Source organism: Leuresthes tenuis, unplaced genomic scaffold (assembly GCF_036924035.1).
Source record: "Leuresthes tenuis unplaced genomic scaffold, fLeuTen1.0.hap1 SCAF_16, whole genome shotgun sequence".
NCBI classification, from domain to species: domain Eukaryota; kingdom Metazoa; phylum Chordata; class Actinopteri; order Atheriniformes; family Atherinopsidae; genus Leuresthes; species Leuresthes tenuis.
Window position 1 is genome coordinate 25,894,878 of NW_027325370.1, and position 24,848 is coordinate 25,919,725.

Sequence of the window (24,848 nt, forward strand, 5' to 3'; positions counted from 1 at the left end):
GTGCCGACTCTCTGTGCAGTGTGGAGGAGCTAGCGCCGGCCGTGGGGCAGGTGATCGGGCACAGCTCTGTAAAGTCTGCTGCCCATATGAATAAGTGAGTGATGCAGAAAGCAGCCACAGCAAAGGCTGTGTAGCTGTCTCAGTCAGATAACCGTCAGTCAAGAAAGTGAACTGTATCCTGCTGAAATGTTAAAAACTTTCCTGCAACAGACTAAAGGCATGAAGGGCCTGCATCTGGAACAACGTTTTCCAAACTTGGTCACGTTTTATAACTCAGCGAATGTAACCGTTTAGCTTCTAGCGTCTGCGTTGTGTTTTTATGAACATGAACAGGCCCAGACCAGGATATCTTTCTCCGTTTATTCTGAAAAACAAAATCCTCCGGTCAATTGTGATCAACTTGTGCTCCTCTCCCAAGGAGTACAACAGCAAAAAGGTCCGCATTCAACACATGAAACCACAGAAAACATACCTGACAAAAGATGTAAAAAAGACCAAAATCCTCTGGTCAAACGTGATCAACTTGAGCTCCTCTACAAATTAAATCACACAGAAATACGTTAGCGCACTACACAATAAATTTAAGCTGGCAGGTTAATAGAGGCTAAAACTCGGAAATTTCTATGACCAGTGGAGTCCCAAGGAGTACAATAGCAAAAGGGGAGAGGCAAAAGCATGAGACACATATATAGGAGGGACCCTTGAAAGTGAATGTTGAGGTACAGAAACTGAGTCTCAAACGTTCCACATATTGACTGAGGAGGTCAGACATGTCAGGTAACTATTTAAACAGATTTTGTGTAATTATGATTCTACATATTACTGCTGTATAATTGACTCTGTTACACGACACATATTATTAAGCACAGTGTCAGGGACCTCAGGACACAGATGCAGGGTCTTTTCAGAGTCAATGATGTTTATTAATATAAACAAAGCAAGACAAGGCAGGATGAGGATCTCCTCACAGAGCAAAGTAACAGGCTGTGAAAATCCTAAGCGCTCTCCTCAGTAACTATGGCGGAGGACGAGCGCAGTTATGACAGTTAACATGAGCGTAAAGTGCTCCACTCTAGGAGGAAAACAAAGGGTTCTTTAAATATAACAAAACAAAGACACACTTTCCTAATGAGGCGGATTTAACAAAGGACACACTCTTACAAAACAGAGGCACTATAAAACTTGAACTGAAAACGTAAAACTCACCTATAACGGCGGCACAAAATCTTTCAATAAATGAAAACCCAAAACCGCTCCTGTAGGGGAGGAACTATGAAATTTACAAATCAATAACTCTCCTAAAACGGAGGAACAAAACAAAGCTATGAAACTTACCGTTTCAATAAATACATAAACTATGACTATGAAAACTTACAACAAAGATGGCTCTGAAGGAGGATCGCTCGATTTCAGGCTCGAGGAAACTATGACTGCGGATCTATGGTTCAAAACAAGGCTGGTAATGAAGCTCGGAAACGGAGACAACATACTGGCACAAGACAAGGGAAACGCAGACTATTTGAACACATGAGGGACCAAGGGGAACAGGTGGAAACACTTGGGAATCAGGGAAGACAATCAGACGCTTGACACGGGAGGAAGGGCAAGATGCCTGAAACGAGAGGGGAAAGTTAGTGATTTCAAAATAAAACGAAAAATGACGAGACAAGACATGAAACAGGACATAAATCGTGACACAGAGCAGCTACAGGTCTCACTGATCAAGAGATTTACAGACTCAGAAAACAGGTGATTAAGGTGAGAGGCCAAATCGGGCTTTCATGATGAGGGTTCTGGAATTGGTTTTACTTCTCTATTTTACAGTCTTTGTTTTTAACATATCCTTCGCAATGAATTCTTTGAGAGTGGGGACGTTAAATGTTAATGGAGCTAGGGAGGCTAAGAAAAGAGCACTGGTTTTTCCTCAATGCTGTGTCAGCACTGAGGAAAAATATCGATGTATTGTTTTTACAAAAAATCCATAGTGATGACAGCAATGAGGCAGACTGAAACAGAGAGTGGGAAGGACAAGTGTTTTTAAGCCATCACAGCACTCAGAGTGCAGGAGTGGGCTTTCTTTTCTCCAGAACATTCACTCTGTTATCTCTGGATGCTGAGCATATAGTAAATGGGAGGTGCTTCTTAGTTAAAGCAAAATTTGAGCATCAAACTTTTTTTTTTTTTTGTCAACGTTTATGCCCCAACCAATGATGCGGGGAGGGAGAGATTTTTTAATAAGATCAACAATGGATTGAATTGCTGTGGCTCGGAGGATTTTCTATTTTTGGGTGGGGATTTTAACTGTACTGGAAATGAGGTTTTAGACCGTAACCATTCAGAGCCTCATCCAGCCTCCCAGCTCATTCTAAAGCGGCTGGTCTGCTCTCAGTCAGCCTGCATTGATGGAGAATGATGCACACAGACTGCAGACAGTACACATTGTGCCACCTGACAGAGGACAGGATCTCCTCAGCCAGACTTGATCGTTTTAAACATCATTTTAATGTTTTTAAGGGCTGTACAATCATGCCAGTTGGTTTTACAGATCATTCTTTGGTTTTATGTCATGTTGTTATGAAAAATGTTTTACCCAGGAGCGCATATTGGCATTTTAATTCAGCGCTAACATGTGATAAAGGTTTTAAAGAAGCTTTAAGTTATTTTTGGGCCTTTTTAAGCAAAGGAAAGATGATTTTACATGTCTCAGGCAGTGGTGGGACCATGGTAAAACTGAGATAAAACTCTTGTGTCAGCCGTATACGCTCAATGTTACACGGGATGCCTGTTGGTCTATTAAATACTTGGAAACTGAGATAGTGGAACTGGAGACAATTAACACTTCCACAGGAAATCAAGGATATACTGAAGTCCTCAAGTCCAAAAAAAATGGCACTGGCCAACCTGCTGGAGACAAAGGTACAGGGTGCACTGGTTCGATCCCAGATCCTGAACATCTCAGAGATTGATGCTCCCTCTCGCTTTTTCTTCGGCCTGGAGAAGAAGCAAGGTCAGAAAAAGGTAATCCACTCTCTGCTCTCTGACACAGGGCAGAACTCACTGAGATGAGCTGTGGATTTTTATTCATCCCTCTATGCAAGTGCACATGAGGACAATGACGCACTGTTGGAGGGGTTCTGGGGAGTGAGCTACCTGAGTAAGGAGACTAATTCACAGCTGGATCAGCTATTACAAATGGTGGAGCTACGGGCTGCTCTGCAGAGCATGCAGGGACAGAGGGCTCCCGGCATCGATGGTCTGAGTGTTGAATTTTACAAAGCCTTCTGGACTATTTTAGCAGCTGATGTTTTAGAGGTTTTTAATGAAGGTTTGGCTTTGGGTTCTCTGCCACTGTCCTGCCACAGGGCTGCTGTCACCCTCCTGCCAAAAAAAAGTAATCTGCGAGACTTGGCGCCCTGTGTCCCTCCTGTGCACGGAAAACAAAATTATTTCGAAGGCTTTGGCGAACAGGCTGAGAAACGCTATGGAGCAGGTCATCCATCAGACCTGGCAGGTCTATGGTGGACAATGTCTACCTAATTCGGGATGTTTTGGAGGTTTCCAGCTCATTGGGCATTGACACTGGTCTCATTTACTAGACCAGGAAAAGGTTTTTGACCGTGTTGAACACAATTTCCTCTGGAAAACCATGGAGAGGTTTGGTTTCAGCGCTGGTTTTATTGCCAAGATCCAGGTATTATACAGTGACATTGACATTGATTATGCTAAAGTTCAATGGCAGTTTGTGTGCTCCTTTCAGGGTGTACAGGGGTATGCGGCAGGGCTATGCTCTGTCTGGGATGCTCTATGCACTCTCCCTAGAACCCCTCCTTTGTAAGATTCGCACAAGCATTGATGGCTTAATTTTACCTGGTTTTAGAGAGAACATTGTGTTATCTGCTTATGCAGATGATGTTATTGTTCTGATAAATTCCGAGAAATATGTTGATGTTTTAGTTGAGTTAACCACTTCTTTTATCACTCTGTCTGAAGCAAGGGTGAATTGGAAAAAAAGTGAAGCCCTTGCAGTTGGTGGATGATGTGATGCTCTCCCAGTTTTTCCTCAACACCTACAATGGAATAAAGATTGTTTAAAGTACCTTGGTGTATTCCTCGGGTGCGAGGAGATGGTAAATGGACTTGTACTTGTATAGCGCTTTTCTAGTCTAACTGACCACTCAAAGCGCTTCTCTACATGCTGCATTCACCCCACTCACATAGCACGTCTTAAGATACGCATAACTACGTGCTTTCTAATCATTCACACACATTCATACCCCCAATGATACACTGGGGGGGCAACGTGGGGTTCAGTGTCTTGCCCAAGGACGCTTTGACATGTAGCCCGGGGAAGCCAGAGTCAAACCACCGACCTTCCGATTGGTGGGCGACTGCTCTTCCTCCTGAGCTACAGCCGCCACCAAAAGAAACTGGGAAGGCATCACAGAAAAAATTTAAGGAAAACTTAAAAAGTGGACATGGCTGCTCCCCCAGATGTCTTACAGGTAGAGTTAGAGGTAGAGTTCTTGTGCTGAACATTCTGGTGGCATCATTGTTGTGGCACCGCCTGGCCTGCATGGATCCCCATCAGGGTTATTAGCCCAGGTTCAGGCAAAGATTGTGATTTTTTTTTTTTTCTGGGATGGTTTGCATTGGGTGCCACAGGGGGTGTTGTTTTTACCCAGAAAGGAGGGGGGACAAGGCCTCATCTACTTGGCCAGTAGAGCTTCTACTTTCAGGCTACAGTTTATTCAGAAGTTTTTGACATGTCCGGCAGACTTAGTGTGGAGAAGTGGCCAGCTGCATTTTTAGACGTGTGAGTAACTTGGGACTGGATGCTGCACTGTTTTTAACTGATTGTACTTTGTTAAAGTTAAACGTGTTGCCTACTGTTTAAGGAGTTTTTTAAGTCATGGGTCCTTTTTAAACGTGTTTCACAAAAAAGCTCTAACTCCCTGTTCTGGCTGCTAAAGGAGCCACTAGTTCATGGAGCCCGGCTGGACTGGTCCAGCAGAGCTATGCCTGGACTGATGAAAGCGCTATGTAAAACACTTGTGCTCAAGAAACTCAAGAAACTGCTCCTGTTTCAAGAAGCCCAGTTACAAACAATTTCAGTCAGATTAATTTATTAATTGGTTAATTAATAAATTTAATTAATAATAAATTTAATAATTAATTAATCAATTAAATAATTGATTAATTAATAAATCCATTAAAGAGTATTTTAAGAAGGCCGGTTTTGGTTGAACTATCACCAGGTAAATGTCCTGTAAACATGCTTATTGGTTTTTCATGTTTTTAACGAGTGTAAGAGACTCACAGTGCTCTTCACTCTTTTAACAACTGTGTTTAATCTGTATTCTGCCCTGAATAATACGTGAGCTGTATTTGTAGACAGATAGCTAACAAGAAAGACCCAGTAGGCGTGATTCCAGGTTGAGAGCGATTTACTGAAATCCTCTGAGACTTTTTTGTAAAACTGCAACACAATGAAATTAGATATATGCAACAACTCTGGTCACACTTTCTTCTTTCTTTTCAGGTTATAAACCAGGTAAGTACAACACAATATTACATGAGGCATACACACATCTTTTACAATATGCTCTTACAGGTAAGTAACAGCGTAAACACAGTAAATGGCGATAATGTTTCACACATAAACATAAAATGTAACATGACTGAGGCCTGAATTGAATCCGCCTAGGCTCTAGCTATGAACCTGTTAGGATTAGCACTGTAAGCACTATTTCACCAACTAAAATAAAAGGTTCTTAACTGTAATGCACTATTAACAACCAAAATGAGCTAACAGCGGTCATATTTACTGATGGATCTACTCCAAGGCCTAAACAACAACCAGTCTGTGTGTGTTATGCGTGTGAGGTCACTTCTCAAGTCAGACCTTTTCAGGCGCAAAGCCTTGACCTGCCACTAGAGGCACTAAACATTATTAAGACACTGACAGGAGTCAGAACAATCTGTTTAATGAGCCTTTTAATATGATACATTTTATTTATGGCGCAGGGCACAAGAAAGCCTACCAAAGAAAGTATCTGCTCCTAAATTTTATCTCTGGTGAAGTTGGCTATTTATGTTTCCAGGAAAAACAAAGTACAAGACAAAGCAGGTCAGAAGGCAGTCTCAGGTGCAGACTGAGGCTAGAATTCAGTTTTTAAAAACTCAGAGATGATTTAGAAAGTTTTAAAAACATCTGGTGTTATAAAAGTATTCTTTGTAATGTTGTTGACAACAGACAGCATTTTGCACATTTTCTCCAAAATTAATTTATCCTGTTTGATATATTGACACAGTGACATGTATTTTATTAAAAAGTAAATAAAATGTTTTTGTCTTCTTCTTCTTCTGTGTGAGAGGTGTGGAAGTGGAACAGCTGAGAGTTAAAGTGATTTTCTTACTTTTTTTCTCTTTGTCTTTGTTTGTTTAATGTTTCATTAGTTGTGTTGGTTTTTAGTACTTTGTGTAGTGTGTTGAGAGTTTATTTTAGGTTTCTTGTTGTTTTGTTGGGTGTGCTTCCAAGCCTTGCTGGGAGGCCACAATGGTATCTGGTGGCTTCTCCATGCTGTCCCAGAAGCACGGCAACAGGGTTGTTGGTGCAGTCCGTGCAGCATGGAAGAGGTGGCGCTGGCCGTGGGGCAGGCGATCGGGCACAGCTCAGTGAGGTCTGCTGCCCGTATGAACAAAGCTGTGGTGTTGTTTGTGGAGAAGGTGGAGCAGGTAAACAGGTTGGCAGAGACGGGCATCACAGTGAATGGGATGTTTGAGCTGCCACTGATGTAGCCGGCCACAAGTTTTACGTCAACAAACGTACCCCCAGTGGCGGCTGGCCTCTAGGAGGCGCTGGGGCTCAGCCCCACCAGCTGTTGAGAGGAAAAAGTAAATAGCATTTTTTTTTTTAAATAAAAAAACTATTTTACTTAATAGTGTGTGTGCCTACATGCAATTTAAACTATTTAAACATCATTTCCACCAACTGACACTCATTAAACAGTGAATTTCCATTGACAGACAGTGTATCATTCTCTCATGGGGCTATTGGCAAATAGCCCCAGACCTGCAGCTAAACAGCCAATCCAGTTGTGGTTGCTAGGGGGAAATCATGAATAATTGGCCTATCAACGTCGCCAAATTTAACGCCGGTGGGGCGCTGGAGATTTAGCCCCAACTGCTACGGAAAATGGGTGACGGTTTAGGATTGCTGAAGCTACATGAGGAGCCAGTAATAGTTTTTTTTTCGTAGTGCGACTCCCAGACTCTGACCTACGCTATGAGGGAAAAAAATACGTGAGACTACGAAAAGAGATGATGGCGGTGACAACCGGAGTTCAAGAGCAGCGTCCACTAAATTCGGGGAAATCATTAGTAATGTACCCTTTTGCGAGACAGTGGAAAAACTTCTCGTTAAGAATTTGGGGCCCAACAAGCCTGAAATCAACATTTCCCAGCAAATTACAGTGAAAGATAAATATTATAAACTGAATTTTTGTTGGAGCTGGTTCAAAGATGCAGCTGGCAGGTTGTGGAGCATTATTGTCAAATACATTTTTTTTAAAAAGACAGTGGATTTGTTATCCTAAGTCGATTATTTATATTAGTATTATGTTTATCATGCACATAACATATGTAACTAGAAAAAAAGCTGTTCCTGCGAAACAGCAGTGAGAATGCTTTTTAAGTTGAATGGGATTAGTTGAACATGCTCAAAAAGCTGAATCTAGTGAAAATTTAGCAGAAATCAAGTGAGTAATAGTTAAAATGGCTTCAGTGTAATATACAGCAGGGAGTGGAAGAGTGATGTCATCAGTGATAGCAATGTTTGTCAACAGCTGCAGCTTAACGAGCTCTCTCCCTGTATAACCTACAGAAATTGCTTTTTTGGATACTGACCTCCTGTGAGAAAACTGGAAGAGCGAGGAAAATAATTTGAAGACCGTAAGACGCAGAAGGCTTGGAGGAACGCGGCAATGTAGTTTTTATTTCAATGGAGTGAAAAAAATTTAAACGGCAGCGAGTTGAACACAGTTGAACCTGTCTCTGGTGTCAGACCAAATTTCCATTGGAGTTAGTGAGAGAAATTGAAAAGTTTCTCTCGCTTCAAGGCTCATAGCTGAAATTCTGTAAATGTGAGCTCTTTAGTAGTTACATCAGCTGAAAGAGGACAAGTGTACCTACATTTTAAGGTATCATTTGTTTGTCTGAGTTAAACAGTATTAAAGTTAGAGGAATTTGTTTGAATATCAGAAAAAGTTAATTGTGAGAATGCCTTAATGCATTCTCACAATTAATAAGTATTAATAACTTGTACAAATACATTGCAGTTCATAAAAAAAAAATAATAATAATAATAATAAAAGGCCGCAGTATCGCGATAATACCCGGAACCGTGATACTTTGTCTGGTATAGTAACATGGTTACTTATTTTGGTATTGTGACAACTCTAATCGCTTTTATGTTTTTAAGCACAGAGTCAGTGTCGTTAAAATGTGTAAGATTTTGCCGGTCGGTTTTATTGAACATTCTTTGGTTTTATGTAGCGTTTTTATTAGAAATATTTGACCCAAAAGCGCATATTGGCATTTTAACTCTGTTTTAACTGTTGATAAATCTTTCAGGGATGCTTTAAGCTTCTTTTGGAATAATTTTAGACAGAAAAAAGCTAGTTTGTCAGTCTGAGCTGACAGAACCAGGCCTCATGAGGAAAAGAACTGTCGAGTTTTACACCTCATTTTTCAAAAGTGAATTTAGAAAGAATGAAGAACTGATGGAAGAGGTCTGTGGTGGACTTCCTCAGTTGACTGAAGATGTTAACTCACAGCTCAACAGGCCACTGACTCCACAAGAACTGTACGCTGCACTGCAGAGCATGCAGGGGCGAAGACAGCACCGACAGCCTCACTGTAGAGTTCTACAAGGCTTTCTGGGACATTTTAGCCCATGACAACTTGGATGTTTTTGATGAAAGCCTGGTGTCTTGGTCATTGCCCTTATCATGCTTGTGAGCCATCATCACCCTCTTCCCAAAAAAAGGAAGCCTGCAGGATATAAAAAACTGGCGTCCTGTCTCTCTCCTCTGCACTGATTATAAAATATTGTCTAAAATCTTAGCTAATAGGCTGAGAGGAGCCATGGAGCAGACTCTCCACCGGGACCAGACGTACTGTGTACCTGGCAGGTCTATCGTAGATAATATCTACTTTATTCGGGATGTTTTGGAGGTCTCCAGTTCATTAGGCATAAACACTGGATTGATCTTATTAGATCAAGAAAAGTTTTTTGACCGCGTTAAGCACAGCTTCGTCTGGAAGGTTATGGAGAGGTTTGGGTTCAGCGCAGGTCTTATAGCCAAGATCAAGGTGTTGTACAGTGACACTGAGAGTGTGCTGAAGTTTAATGGTGGCTTGTGTGCTCCTTTGAGAGTGCATAGAGGCATCCGGCAGGGCTGTGCATTGTCTGCACAGTAAAGACTCTGTACATGAACTGTGTAAAAACCATCCACAAAGCCAGCTTGTGCAATAGAGATCGTGTGGACTGAGAGGCGAGGTGGACTGAGCCCACAGTGGATAACTCTGTATAAACCTCCTCTGAAGAAGAGAACTGGAGATCTCCAATGGAGAACTTTACATGGTGCTATTGCAAACGCCTTTTTATCTGTTTTCAATCGCTGTGTTTTAAACAACTGCCCTTTCTGTGGTCTGGCTGAAAAAATGTTTCTTGCTTTTACTGAGTGTAGGAGATTAGCAGGATTTTTTGTTTTAACTCATGTTTTTAACCTATTTGGTGCTATTTTTTACTGCCTTGGGTTTTATTTGTGGAGTTAGATACAACAAAACAGAAAAGGAAAAGTGTCAACTCCTAAACTTTTTTGTAGGAGAGGCAAAAATGTCCATCTACCTGACTCGAAGAGACAGGCTGCAGGGAGGGTCGACTCTTGATGTTGTGACTCTGTGGAGGTACAACGTGAAGGCCAGACTGAGGCTGGAGTTTTGCTGCCAGAGAGCCACAGGGAACGTCGATGTATTTGCACATCAATGGGCTCATGAGGGACTTTAGTGCCAGGTGGCTGGTGGAGAACTGAAATTTGCATCCTTTTTTAATTGATTCATTCTTTTCATTCATTTTAGTAAACTGTCTGTGTTGTTTTATACCAACTGTAAATAAAGTGCTTCTTCTTCGTCTTCTTCTTTGTAGTAGTAGCAATAGTTGTAGTAATAGTGTTGTTGTTGTCTAATATACAATCATTGTATATATTTAAAAATTTTTGAGCTACTTGACTAATTTGGATTTCCCCCACTGGGGTATGAATAAAGTGTTTTTCTTTTCTATTCTATTCTCAAGATGCAAAAAGATGGAACTTTGCATGGACTTGTTCGCCAACCACTGTCTTTGGGTGTGTTGGTCCAGTTTCAAGAAGCCCAGTTACAAACAATTTTAGTCAGAATAATATGTTTACAAGTAAACAAAGGCCGGTTTTGGTTGGACTATCACCAGGTCCTGTAAACATGCTTATTGGTTTTGACCAATCTCCTATTTGCAGGGTTTTGGTAACACTAGATAACGTTGTGGTAACAGAGTGTGGGAAATGTCCTCTATTTGAAAAAACTGGGTGGAAACACCAAAAATTCAAAGAAACTTCAAAGTGCTTTTAATAAAATATATCGTAAGCTTACAAACACGCGTGGGCTGTTTGCAGAACTCTGTCAAGAACACCGAGTTAGTTTGTTAGTTCGTTTTTCAGAGTTGTAGTTTCCATTGTTCTTTCTGTGTTCTCTTTGACCAGCCTTGCCATCATGTTAATTTATTCATGGTCTCTTGTCTCTCCAATGATTAAATACTATCTTGTTACTATCTTGTTGTTCCCTTTTCTTCGGTATTTATCACTTGAGGAATATTGGGTTGAGAAGTACTGGTTAATCTAGATAATCTAAAAAATAAGTATTTCTCAACAGTGCCAGTTCTTTTCCAAACTGTTTCCAACAGCAAATTCCAAGATGCTTCCATTCAACAAACAATCAGACTTCTCAGGTTTATTATCAGTGATTGTGAAGACAACCACAGGCAATCTTTTTATGGGACTCAGTTGAATAAATCTGGCTCAGTAAAGAATTGTTTTGGGGCTCTTAATTCTAATGGATTCATCTAAGAGACATATATTGTTTTTGTAATGCCAATAAAATTAATCAAAACAAATGTATTCAGTCACAGTGGTTTCGTGCCATGGATCCATCACCATGGAAATTTAGCATGAGTTAATTTATTTCTGATGGGAACTAGACAAGATCTTGGAAAATCATGGTGGAAGTAGTTTATCTGAACTAAGTGTGTTGCAACAAACAATGTGAGAAAACAGAAAATTCTCGAGAAAACAGTGCAACATTAATAAGGCAGAAACACACAGGAAATAAGACTTGTGTTCTTCAGTCTATTGCCCCTGTGCATGTTGGGAAGCAGCTTTTCATTCTACATTAAAAACATGATAAAAGATTGTCATATATTGTGATTGGCAGTTTGTCTGTAAATTGACCCCAACTTCTGTATTTGCAGCCACATGTAGTTGATGTTATTTGTGGGGATGGTTGCTATGCCAACATTTAAAGCTTAATAATGTGTTTTCCAGATGGCCTCTGCAGGAGGCCAGTCCCTGTCCCTCAGCAGTAACGTCCCGCTGCTCAACTATCAACCTGGCCTCTACCAGCAGGCAACCATCAACATCCCCGGCTTGACCCAGCAGGGCATTCCTCTGCAGACCAGACCAACCCAGCTGTGTGCCCAGACCGAACCCTTCCAGCAAACACTCATAGTTTGCCCTCCAACCATCCAGGGTAAGAATGCAGGAACAATTTAACCTATCAGCAACTGTGTACCCCACAGTAATAACCGCATGAAAAGCATGCAGGGTCCAATCTGCCTTTGTCTTTTACTTATAGGCCTTCAAACCTCCAATAAGCCATCAGGTTACCCTGTGACAATGGACAACTCGGTACCTTTAGTCCCTCAGAACCAGTCCTCCCAGTCTCTTCACATTCAGCCCCCTATGCTTACACAGGTAGGAGTTACTGCCAGACCCCCAGAGCTCAGCCTCAGTGGATTGTATTGAATAATAAGTACATGTATTCAGCTAATGGACTTCAACACAACCTGACATGCACATATTTCACTTTTTTACATGTCAGAGGGAAAATTGTGATAAACTTGACAAAAACTTATAGAAAATTCTGGAAATAAACATTATTTGGAAATACACAGTGGGTCTTTAATCATATATTGGCAAATTTCATGTCCACCTCAACCTGCCACTATGGAAAAAAAAAGCTACACATCCGAAATGCTGTGCTTGATCCGTGAGGAATTTGACCAAATGATTTCACAGACATGTCATTAAGATGCCTATGACCTGTCTGAACTGGTGGAATTATATTTTATATAATTGTTCTCCTTTAATGCATGTGCTCACACTGTCTTTTCAAAATACTCTTTGCGACTTCTACTCTACTCTTGGTGACTGCACTGTGAATCTATCTTCTGTTTTTATACGTTTGACTGTACAGCAGGGCTGGCCAACAGGGACACAGCAGATCCTCATCCCTTCAACATGGCAGCAGATGCCTGGAATGTCCATCCACAACCCGGGGCAGGCTGTGGTGACTGACTCACTGGGAGCTCCAGTATCTGACAACCAGCAAGCTCCTGGATGGAGGTGGGTTCAGCTTACCAACTCTTCTTGGATATCCAGCAAAGGTGGCTGACATGGAAATGTCAACTCCTTTTTTCAGGGGTCATCATGGCAGCCAGTATGATAGCACCAGCCAGCAGGAGTGTGGCGTCGGCTGTCACACTTCCACACAAAACCACAACACAGGGGCCACTCATGCAAGATCCCAACAGGGCAAAAGAACGAAGGCTCGACATCCTGAGAACAGAACAAGGTATCTCATCTGGCTTTCACACAGTCACATTTTATTATGAATGTTTGATAATTATTTATAGAAAAGAAAAATGTAAGTTCAGCTGTAAAAGGCAAAAATCTCAGAGCAGATTTGTGACCAAAAGATGTATAATTGTTGTATCAGATCTTAACAGTTTGTTCAAAATATTTTAGTAGGTTTTCTATATATTTTTTTGTTATCTCAAGGTTTAGTTTTCTTGGGTACCAGTGGCCATCATTTGTCAGTAGCTGGACAGGAAAGGGGACAGAGAGAGTGGCGGCAGACATGCAGGAAAGAGTGCCCAAACTGGGACTCGAACCTGGACCAGCTGTTAAGCAACTATAGCTGTACATAGCTACATGGGACACCTGCTCAATCTCTTGAGCTATATGGCGCCCCAAATAGGTACTGCATTTGTTGTAGCAAACCCCAGCAAGACAACGGTGAAGTATACTGATGTCCCATAAAGCTATTTATGTTCAGCTGTCAGCCTTTTGCTGAACACAAATTCACTTAACCTTTCAGACATTCTTTTCTTCAGGAAACACCGTAAGAGCTACAGAAAAGATAAACATGGAACAAAAATAAATAATAAATATAAATTAGCTCTTACAGGTGTACAAATACACTTTTACACCTTTACACCTTAAAACAACAATGTAACCATACATGAGCAAATATTAGCCATAATATTACTGGTATATAGCACTCCTTTGTCAAAACATGCCAAAATAGAAAGCTAGCAGGACCATATAAACAATTAAACAAAAGAAGCTAACAATTGCTTGACTGCTACAGCAACAATACACATAAAAAAACGTGATGGCTGCTGGATAAAATGGCAATAGTTAAATTAAACAACTTAAGACCACTACCATTATATAAGACTTCAATCCAAAATAAAATAAAGGTTCCCAAACTAAAACACACACTGAATAAAAGGGGAGGTTAACACTGCAAAGTAAAACCAAGTCTTGCAAATAGCACCGGATCATGAGCCAGAATAGAAACTATCGCCCAAATCTATTAATTATATCACAGTGCCAAGGAACTAAAAGTAAAAGGCCCAATAAAATACTTAATTATTTGATAAATAAAACTAATAGAATAATGGGATAAAAAAAATAGTGACAGGCTAAAACTAGGCACCTTGAGCCAGTCCTCAAGGTACCTAGTTTTAAAGTTAAGTTAAATTCACATGTCACTGAAACCCATCATAAAACAAATTAAATAATACAATACCTTGTTCCCATTCCAGCTAGGCACATATAATTTTTAAACACATCCTTGCATTGCACAGCAACAGCGTGTAGCCGTTTTCCTTCCTTCCTTAAATGCAATTGCAGACCTTTTTAGAAGCGTCTCCCTCATGTCAAGGAACCGCTTCTTAGATCTACACTTCCTGTGCCGTTGGAAAAGCACCAAAATAAAGGCCGGTAACATTAAAACGCGCCTTCAAAATACAAGCATGGAGGAGGATATTTTAACACTAGCAGAACAATGGCTTGAAAAGAGTGATGAAAAGATCTACAGACCTTTATAAGAGTCATTTACATTTGTAACAAAGCAGTGAGAGTGCATCATTCTCCCCTCCCCTCCAGGGTGGTGTCGTCAGTGCAGTCGGCCGCCGCTGTGGTCCACAACACTTGTTTTCCTGGTGACCAGTCTCAGCCCATCGTTATCTCTGACACACCAAGTCCTGCCGTCAGCATCATCACCATCCACAGTGACTCAGAGGATGAGGATGACGCGAAGGTCCCTGCTGCCTGGTGAGCTCCTGTTTCAGCAACATTGTATTAGATTATCTTGGACAGTGACTCTACCAGCTGTATTTTTTTCATTAAATTCTTCTCTATTTTTTTCTTAACAATAAGGTTTTAGCTTATGCTGATCATGTCTTACTCTTATTTTCTGCTGCAGCTCTGTAGGGAGGACGAACGTGATCAGTTGTGTGACTGTGCACGACTCTCATGACTCCGACTCCTCTACCAGCAGCCCTCTGAATCCCAAAACCAGCACACAGCACTGCAAGTCTCTGGCAATCACCATGCCCTCTGTGAAGACTCAGCCTGAAGAGATCTCAGCCCACAAAGCTGCAGCTGCTGCAGGTTCTCAGAAACTCATATCCATATGAGCCATATCCATGTTCTTTTTAACCACAAAAAAGTTAATAGGATAAAACAGCTTGTGAGAAAAATAGGCTAAAAAAAGCAATTTAGTCATTTTTATCTTTTGACATAAGGTGTCTTAAAATGTCTTAAAAACCCTGAATCTCAGTTACAGATGCGAGTTGGGTTACATTGGTTGGTTCTAAATTCTTTGGCAAGCTTGAAATTTGTCCCCGATCATCAGTTTTATAACCAGGATACGTGTGTTAAGTTCTACTGATGTTCACTGTAAAGTGATTGACGTTGATCTGTTCTACCTTCAGCTGCTGTGATCTGCACTTATCCTCACAGTACCCTGTCTGTTTCTTTACTGTTACATCAAGCTGCAGGTGGTTCTGAAAAGTGCAAGAAGGCATCCACTCAGCCCTCGTGTTGGCCAGAAGACTCCAGAACTGATCGCCATCAATGGGCTCCATCCAGCAGATCTCAGCCTCTCAACCTGAGTCAAGTAAGAGTTCAAATAGCAGGTTCATCAGAGTTCGCTGGAATATTCTGGATTCATGGGTTCATCCTGATAGCTGCTCAAACTAGGACTCGTTGGAAAAGAAAGTGGTCTCATTTAAACAGTGCCCTTCCAAAGTCACCATTCAAACAGATTTTCAGAGTTGATGTTCACATTGTCAAAATGACAATATTGTTGTCATTTCACGTAAAGCGCATTGAGTTTTCATGTAATTAAATGTCATTGTCTGTCATTTCAGGTGCAGCAGTCTGTGATGTCATCCTCCCAAAACCAAGCAGCTAACAGTGGCTTGCTGAGACGGCAGTCCACGTATCCCCCTACCGTCTCCTCCCACTCATCCTACCACCTCCATGAGAGCACCCTCTTCAGCTCAACCCCGAACCTTTACGCCTACCCGGCCTCTGCCGCGCTGGCCTCCGTGTCCCAGGCTGTGGACCAGATGCAGGCTGGAGCATCCCGACACGGCAGGGTGAGCGGGACTTATTCCTCCCTGGCCCTGCTGCAGAAGAACAGCAGCTTGGCCCTCAGAGGCTCTGCTTCGGGACAGTACAGCAACCAACAGCAGCAGCAGCAGCATCAGCTGGGAGCACAGCCTTTCCCCCGCTCCAGTGCCACTTACCAGCGAAAACTCAACCAGTATCCCTACATGTGAGCACTAACAGCTGAGAAAGCAGCTCTGCACCGAAACCAAATTGAGACCGAATCTGGAGACGAGTGCAAGCTCATTGCATTGTTATCAGATTTATTTTTTTATCTGGAGTGACTGTGTTGTCCCAGAACGTGTTGGTATTTTAATCATGGTCCAGTTTCATTTGAACCTATCCCACTTTCTTTCTGTTGCATAAAAGCAACAGCGCAGTCTGTTTAGTGTCAAGTCTGTCAGTGTTGTGCTTCAGGGCATTTTGATGAAGTGACTGAGCTTATCACTGGTATATCATCAAGTATAGCAGCTTTAGAAGTATCTTTAGAACCTGATTTGTATTTAGATTGCTTCTGTCCTGTTGATCTCTCTGAGTTAGCAACAGCAATAATATCTTCTAAACCATTAACTTGTATTTTAAACCCAATCCCAACCAGACTGTTGAAGGAAGTTTTCCCCTTAATCGTTGTTTATTGTTTAGCTGTATAATTGCTCTAGATGGTATTTCGTTGGCTTCTTGTACTACAGTGAGGAAATATTTGAGTTATATTTGACCAGAATTTATCATTTGGCGCACATATAAAAAGGGTTTCTAGGACTGCCTTCTTTCACCTTCGTAATATTGACAAAATCAGTGTCAGAGTGATGCAGAAAAATTTGTCCAAGCATTTGTTACTTCAAGACTGGACTACTGTAATTCCTTATAATTGGTCTGTCTCACAAATTCTCTGAATAGCCTTCAGCTGATCCAAAATGCTGCGACCATAGTTCTGATGAGATCTAACAGGAGAGATATTTCTCCAGCTTTAGCCTCTTTTCGTTGCCTCCGTGTTAAATTCAGAATAGAATTTAAGATTCTTCTCCTCACATATCAAGCTCTTAATGACCAAGCTCTATCATATCTTAAAGATTTTATTGTTAGATATTTTCCCGACAGAGCACTTCGCTCCCAAACTGCAAGTTTACTTGTGGTTCCCAGAGTTTCTAAAAGTGGAATGGGAGGCAGAGCCTTCAGTTATCAGGCCCCTGTCTTGTGGAACAAGCTGCCAGTATATGTCCGGGAAGCAGACACCCTCTCTACCTTTACGATTAGGCTTAAAACGTTCCTTTTTGATAAAGCTTATAGTTAGGGATGGCTCAGGTCATTCTGAAACATCCCATAGCTAAGCTGCTTTAGCCCTAGACTAAAGGGAGCCTCATCTGTCACATCTTTCCTCACTTTGCTCTCTTTTTCCCCCATTTAATTTCTCAAATGACATTGTCTACATTTGGCATTATTGTTGTCATTACCTTGTGTTTCCCTGTCTCAACAGGTATCCATTGAATAGTGTTATGTTGTTTGTTGTCCCCTCTTTTCTGTCCTCTCAAACCCCAGCTGGTCGAGGCGGATGGCCTCCCTTCCTGAGTCTGGTTCTGCCAGAGGTTTCTTCCTGTTAAAAGGGGATCGTTCCTCTCCACGTCGTGTCTTCATGCATGCTCAGGATGGGAGATTGGACCGAAGATAAGTTTCGGTGCAATCTGTTGGTTTCCTTAGCTAGGAAATTAGTTTTGAATTGGCTCTGTATGTATGAATTGGACTAATTTTGAATTTAATTAATTTAATTTGATTGGATTATGATTACAATGAATTGAACTCCAGTTGGCTTGAATTGGACTATATTTTTGAAGTGCCTTGAGATGACATTTGTTGTAATTTGTAGCTATATAAATTAAACTGAACTCATTTGAATTGAAAATTGAAAAAACATGTATCCACATCATGTCAAACCTATAAACCTTTTTATACACAGAGTTCAGATTAATGGAAGTAAATTAAATGAAAGTCAGTTGGACTGTAACGTACAGACTGCAATTTTAAGTTAATTCTTCATGTGCAAATCCCAAGATTTTCATTTAAAATGAGATGTTTGGAGAGAGTTTTACATTGTCACAGTGGTAAAATATTACGAAACAATTTTGCATCAATTGTTCAATAAGTCATCTTATTCGGGCAGTTTCTTTTATTTAAAGGTTTACTTTAAAGCACATTGTGATTAGCTGGATGAATGTTTTTATTCATAAATGTATTGCGTTGCGTGTGTTTTAACTGTGTTCTAAAAACAATTGGTGAACATAAGCTACGTGCTATACTGTCTAATGATGTGTTATTTTATTTTTTTTCTCTTTTTGAGTACTGGCCATTAACTTACTTTATATTTATGTTCAGTGTTTTGAATGATGCGCTGAGCAGGATACACTCGTGAGGACTGTTGAGGCTGCATTTGTCTAACATGGAACAGCATTCAGGAGAGCTTTGTAACCTGCAGCTGCAATCACTCTTGGTGATGCTCGCAGACTTATTTGTAAGGTTTGATTTGTACAACAAACACAAAAATGTTTGGTAAAATGTTCCAAGTGCTTGTCTTGTGAAGTGACATCTGTGAAGTGAAACGTGGACATAAGATCCAATTGGGTATCGCACTCATGTAAAAGGGGAATCCATTTAGGTGGAAATTCCAGGTATTGCCTTTTAATTTGTGAATAATGAAATGTTCAGTATGTTTCTGCTTCTAAACAAATAATTGGTTTGGTGAAATGATGGTTGTTCTTACATACTGCTGTGTTGTGAAGTGCCACATTACAGAGAACACACAAAGGACCTTAACCTGTATATCGCAATAAAATCTTATTGAAGAAGAATTTGTGTCCCAGTGATGATATATATATACTAAATGAGACCTACAAATCCATCAAAAACATAATTTTTTATTATTGTATTCCCATTTCAATGAACAAGCTCCATATTCAGAAAAGTTCGTTTGAACTTTTAATTAAGGAAAAGGTACAGTGGAGTACACTCAAAGAGGTGCGTTGCTGGCATCAAGATGCAACGAAAGAAAAGCTTATAGATTATACAAGTATCCTGGAACAGCATATTACTGGTGCCAGGTGAAGGTGTCAGGATTGGATATAAAAGGAGATTCCACTACTTTGGGACAAACTCCATCTGAGAATAATTGATTATAAAAAAATGGGCTCAATCGTACCAAATTGAGCTGAGAGAACAAATTGGAAAATCTCCAATATTTGTGCTTATCTTGCGTTTTTTGTGTTAGCAACCAGGAAACAAGAGCCTTGTACATTTATCAAGGACAACACGCCATTTTTCTTTGTGGAGGACCAACGTTTTGAGGATTTTGGTGTAAAAAACATGACCCTATTAATGTTTTGCCTACCTAGTTGTTTTTGTATTTTCTGTAGACATTGTTTGGACTTAATTTCAGCACCAAATGTTAGTTCTTCTTTTTAGGCTCTAAGGCAATGGTGGAATCAAAATGCAAAGTCCCATGATGTGAAGGTGGCAGCTGTTAAGTTCACTGCAGATATGCGAACCTAGCTTAAGAAAAGGCATCCCTCATTGTTAAGTGGGGCATCACTAAACTCCTGGATATCCAAATTAGGGAACAAGGCAAGAAAGATAGTGGGACTTTTTCAAACCAGTGCTATTACAAAGGTCATGTTTTCTATTGCAAAGGTCATGTGCAAGCTCCCATAATGCTTGTTGCAAATTTTGACCACAGCTATTTTGCCTACAATGAGATAAACGACCATGCACACAGCTGTGGTCAATTTATAATGATAGAATAATAGAAGAATATTTTTGGTATTTGATAGTTTTTGGTATTTGTTGGTTTCACTAACAATCTATCATCATTTCTTATAGAAATTTAGCTGAATACCACAATACATAGGTAAACCCAACAGTCCCAGATCTGTAGATTGTCACGTTAAGTATTAGGTAAAACAGAATGTTGCTTGTTTGGATGTTTGTGATTAACCTTGTTTATCTTGCCAGTTCATTGTATTCAAGCAAGGAAATATCAAAGCGTCTTAAAGTCCCCAGTGTGTAACAATTACTGGCATCTAGCGATCAGTTTGAAGGCAGCTTGGTTTTCAAATTTCCTTCATAAACACCTTCCATTCAAAGCGCTGTTATAAAGCTACAGTGCCAAACCTCTTTCAGAAATAAACAAGCAAAGATGTCTTTCTCAGCGACAAGATCCACAAGCCTTTCGTCCAGTGAAGATATAGTGTTGGTAAATATTTTAGCATTGCAGCCAATGTTAGATGCCAATATAATGTAACTTTACATAAGAGAGGTAGAGATTTAGATAGCACTGGAACTGATGCTTTTTAATTATCCATCCATTTTCTATACCCACTTAATCTGTCGGGTCGCACCCCCCGCGACCCGACCGACTGACAAAGCGGTGCTTTTTAATTATGTTTTTTGAGAGAAGAGAAATGTTATGGATGTCCGAGGAAGAAGTCCAGGGTTGAGGTGCTCGCACTGACAGGGGTTGACAAAGGAGGGTAACTGTTATGGAAGTTTTCAATCGCTTCCTTCCTAATACCTCTGATGAGCAATGAAATAGATGTTAGCCCGATTTTTTCATTGGAAGCTCAAGAACAAGCTGGAGAAATCGTTTATTAAAAAAGTATTTATTAGTGGTCACAAGTAAAGTATATTGCAGCGCTGGACTCGGAGTGCCAGAGCTCCCGCAGGAAATCCGTCAGGCCAAGCCCCGTTATCCGGAAACATGTCATATTTATATTCAGCTTTATCTCACAGAAGTTGTTTTCACACTTGTCAGAGTATAATTGGCCAGTTTTGGGTGACATGATCAGGCCAGCTGCTGTCCTTGTTGTGTTCTTTGGATGTGATAAACAATGTGTGTGTGTGTGTGAGTGCTGTTTTAGGCGTGGATCTAATGTACCAGACCTATCTGCCCTAATAGAGATATTCTGTCTGACCCAGTTGTTTATGTCCTTCTAAGGTCTTGGACCATTTAAGGTCATCTGTTGTGCAGTATGAGCAGAGTGGAAAAGTACCAGCTAGGAACATAGGTTATTTAGGAAAATACAGAATATGAATTTATAATGTCTAAGATCAAAGCCAATTATAACAACTCCCCCTTTTGACATGATTTAATCATGTCAACTAAATGAGGTAGGACCGTTATATTCTGTATTGTGTCACACCTGTTAGCGGCAGCCAACTTAGCAGGTCCCCAAACTGCAAGTGGCCACCAACCTTGAGGTGCAGCACAACCAGACAGGAGATTCTTGTTATCCCCCTTTTGATACAACTTCATTATGTGAGCTGTTATGTGTAAGCTGTTCTTCTTTGCGATTATCAGCAGCAAGCAAGTTTTCATTGCATATGCATGTGTAAAACAATTGTAATGCGTTAGCTAAACCTTTCTGTATCAGGAGTGTTTATCATGATGCTGGGAACAGAACCTCTTTCCCAGAATAGTTCAACCTTCATTACTCAACTGATCATAACTCTGCAATGAGCACATTTCATAAAAGCTATAAGTATCACGCCTGTACGTGTATGCAAGGAATAAATCAATAAATGTTTCAATATGTCTTAAAATTAGTGTGTGTATGTGGCCCCGAACCCAATCTCTGTGTAGAATCTTAGTTCATTTTGGCCCAAAACTATATGTGGTTTAAGCAGTGGCAAGACCCTGCTCACCCATAAGTACCATTACAACACATAACAATAATTAACTAAGCTACAACAATTCATAAAATATTGAAACCCAAAACGTGCTTAAGGCAATTAACATCACCATCAGGATCGTCCACTGTTCGCAGCGAATAGGAGCGAAAAACCCGATGTCTGATAAAATTCTCCTATGGCCCCATTCCCCCTTGGCGACCGACCACTTAATTACCTTTCAGTGCCTAAGGTCCCGCTCCGAACAGCCGATTCACACCAATGGCAATGGACATATTTATGATTGGCTATGATTAGTACTTGGTCTACTTAAAATCATTAAAGTACATAGGAACATCACAAAACACAACACACAAAACAATACAGTACAGACATTTAAACATGATGTGAATATGAAGATATGACCCTGTTGAGAACAGATGAGTAATGATAGTGTAAAAACTGACAATTTCTTTTGAGTGAAAATTTTATGATAACATTGTGCCGAGTGGTGCAGTGCAGCTCAGTCTCTTCTGGTCCAATCCTGTCACTGCTTGGTGTTTGGTTGTCCTTCTGGCTGAACCTCAGTTCAGCAGTCTGAGCTAACTAGGAAGGAGAGGTTACCAGCACTTCACTTCCACAAAGGGGTCTTTACCACCCGTTTTCCCTAACTAATCTTTTTCTTTGGGACAATTCAGGAGAGCATTCAGATTATTTTGTTGACAGTGGTTGAAGGTTGTGTGGTTGTTCAACCATTATCTTGGCATGATCATGCCTCCCAGAATTTCAGACTGACGTCTTGTCAGTCACTTGGCTGTGAGTCCTGTAGAGGTTCTGCTGCCGATGCAGTTAATTTAAGCTGTGGATGAATGTTAGCAGGAGAGAACCGAGCAGCACAACATTTCATTTTCACAATGTTCTATATTCAGGAATTCCCTTTTAACAGGTTTAATCCCAGTATTCATTGGTCGACCAATTAAGTTTTCATATGAACCCCAAACAAAAACAAATAAATAAACCGAAAAAAAAAAAAAATAAAATAAAATTAAATAAAATAAAAATAAATGAAATGAAAAAGAAAACAACTGGCCAGTTAATAGAAACCATGTTTTAGGACAGTACCTTTAGACTCACCAACCTGCTGTACAGCATTAATGAGAAATCCAGTACCATCAACTTTTTCTGTGGAAAAACTTGAAACCATTTAGAGAACACAGCAAGACAAAGACAAAACACAAGACAACATAGAACAAAAGACAAAAGGAAGACAACGACTCACAGAATTTTGGGAAAAACTTGAGAAGTGTTAGTAAACTATGATTAATTGTTGTGTCCCCACCCCCCCGATGAGACTTAGTCTCATCCGTATGTTAGTTCTGCTGAACTCTTCCACTGCAGTTTCTGCTCCTGTGTTGTTGCTGCAGGACAGAAATGTTTGTGGTTAGATTTCATTTTGGGAGCAGCACAGCATCAAGAAAGCAGCCATTTCTTCTCAATGAGTAACTGATTAACCTTTTTGGGATAAATAGTGTCTGTCCTCTTAATTCAACTCAGAGTGCTTTTGATAAAATTTCAGCATGATCTGCTTAATTCTCACTTGTTACTTTATACTAAATTCTATTTAATTCTTACCAGTGGCTGTGTTTCGTGATGCTGAGCCATCCACAGACAGTTCAGGATCAGCATTAATTTTTAATTTTTAATTTTTAAATTACTATTATTTTTTTTTAATTTAAATTAGAAACACTTCATGTGGTACCAACAGTGTGGCATCAGAGTTTCTTATAACATCACATGATACAATAACATATTTCCATACAAATTAGAATCAAAGACAAAGGTTTATTCTATTTTTCTATTTGTCTTAATTCCTCATTTATTTATTTTTTAGATGAGCCATGTGGCCTTGTGCTGCTAACTTTTTCCTTAGCAGTGCCACAGCATCATGCTTGTGTTGTCAGACATCAGATCTTTGGTTGGTTATTGATCACTGTTACCTTGCATGCATGCTTTGACCTAAGGGCCCAGATTCTTGATATTATTTTGTAATATTTTTCTTTGCTCATAGCTGTTTTGGAATGTTAGCTAAATTGTTCAGGATCCTTCTTGTTTTTCCTTGACATGTATTAGACCTTTAATTGTGCAGTTCAAAGCTCTGTGCTTTACCTTACTTAGAGCAGCTCTGCCTCAGTTTATTATGTTTTACTTAATCTTTACTTCTTTCTTCCAGTATGTGTGGATGTATGTGGGTGTGTGTGTGCGTATATATGTGCGTGTGTGTGTGTGTCTGTATGTGGCCTTGGGTTTCACTGTTTTGTTTTATTTTCTTCTATCTTGTGAAGCACTTTGTGTTACATTTTCTTGTATGAAAAGTGTTATGAAAATAAAGTTTGATTGATTGATTGATTGCACCAGATTAAACAACTTGGGTCATCTCCCGTGTAATTTCTCGAATGGACCAGAACATATGATTAAAACTGTTCTCACAGAACATTTTATTCATCCCATTCATCTCTTTTTCTTTCGACCAACATGTCATGACTGAGCACAGATTGGATTGTACATATTGTTTCTCAATAAATTGCAATTGAAGTGGATTGTGGATTGCCATTTTTCAGAGATCTTTTAGTCACCTGGTGTGGAGTGGTGGGAAGAGAGGGTGTGTCCAGACTATTGTTGTAGTTCTTTGTCACTTGAGCTTTTACTGTCTGACTTGCACACCGGAGAGGTGTGAAAATTAGTTATTGTAACCTTTATTGTTTCTGCTACTGTGGTTCTACAGTCTAGTCTCCACAGTAGTGTTTTCCTTTGGTTTCATAGTCAGTGGTCCGTTCAGTCTCTGATAGAGTTTTAGTCCCCGTGGTCTAGTCTTTGTCAGTAGGTGAGGTTCCTAAGTCAGTCCGGACCTCAGTTAATGTTCTTTCGGCAGGATCTTGAGCCTAAGTACAGTGATCCTTGTGGATCCAGTTACTCAGTCTATTCTCAGTCAACCATACCTTTACACAATGTGTTGTAGCTTCTGCGTCCTGTCCATATAGGAGAGGACCAGTTAAGTTTGTTCACTTTCCTGGTCCTGTTCCTTGGTGAGTATTTATGTAACCTGTTGAGATATACTCATCACCGTGTTATTCAGTTGTTTCACATTCA

The 24,848-nt window shown here is 40.3% G+C and overlaps 1 protein-coding gene across 3 annotated transcripts in view; it reads left to right on the forward strand.

Moving 5' to 3' along the window:
- The window catches only part of hipk1a (homeodomain interacting protein kinase 1a), a 42,740-nt gene extending 23,859 nt beyond the window's left edge, over window positions 1-18,881 (forward strand). Inside the window, exons 9-16 of one of the 3 annotated variants that reach the window (XM_072366479.1) lie at window positions 11,634-11,838; window positions 11,944-12,062; window positions 12,565-12,713; window positions 12,790-12,942; window positions 14,544-14,711; window positions 14,863-15,050; window positions 15,434-15,558; window positions 15,812-18,881. In XM_072366479.1, coding sequence (XP_072222580.1) covers window positions 11,634-11,838; window positions 11,944-12,062; window positions 12,565-12,713; window positions 12,790-12,942; window positions 14,544-14,711; window positions 14,863-15,050; window positions 15,434-15,558; window positions 15,812-16,225 — 1,521 coding nt within the window. In that variant the 3' untranslated portion in view covers window positions 16,226-18,881. The remainder of the gene's footprint in view (window positions 1-11,633; window positions 11,839-11,943; window positions 12,063-12,564; window positions 12,714-12,789; window positions 12,943-14,543; window positions 14,712-14,862; window positions 15,051-15,433; window positions 15,559-15,811) is intronic. The other 2 variants (XM_072366481.1, XM_072366480.1) reach the window with 2 other exon arrangements.
- Window positions 18,882-24,848: the final 5,967 nt, after the last annotated feature.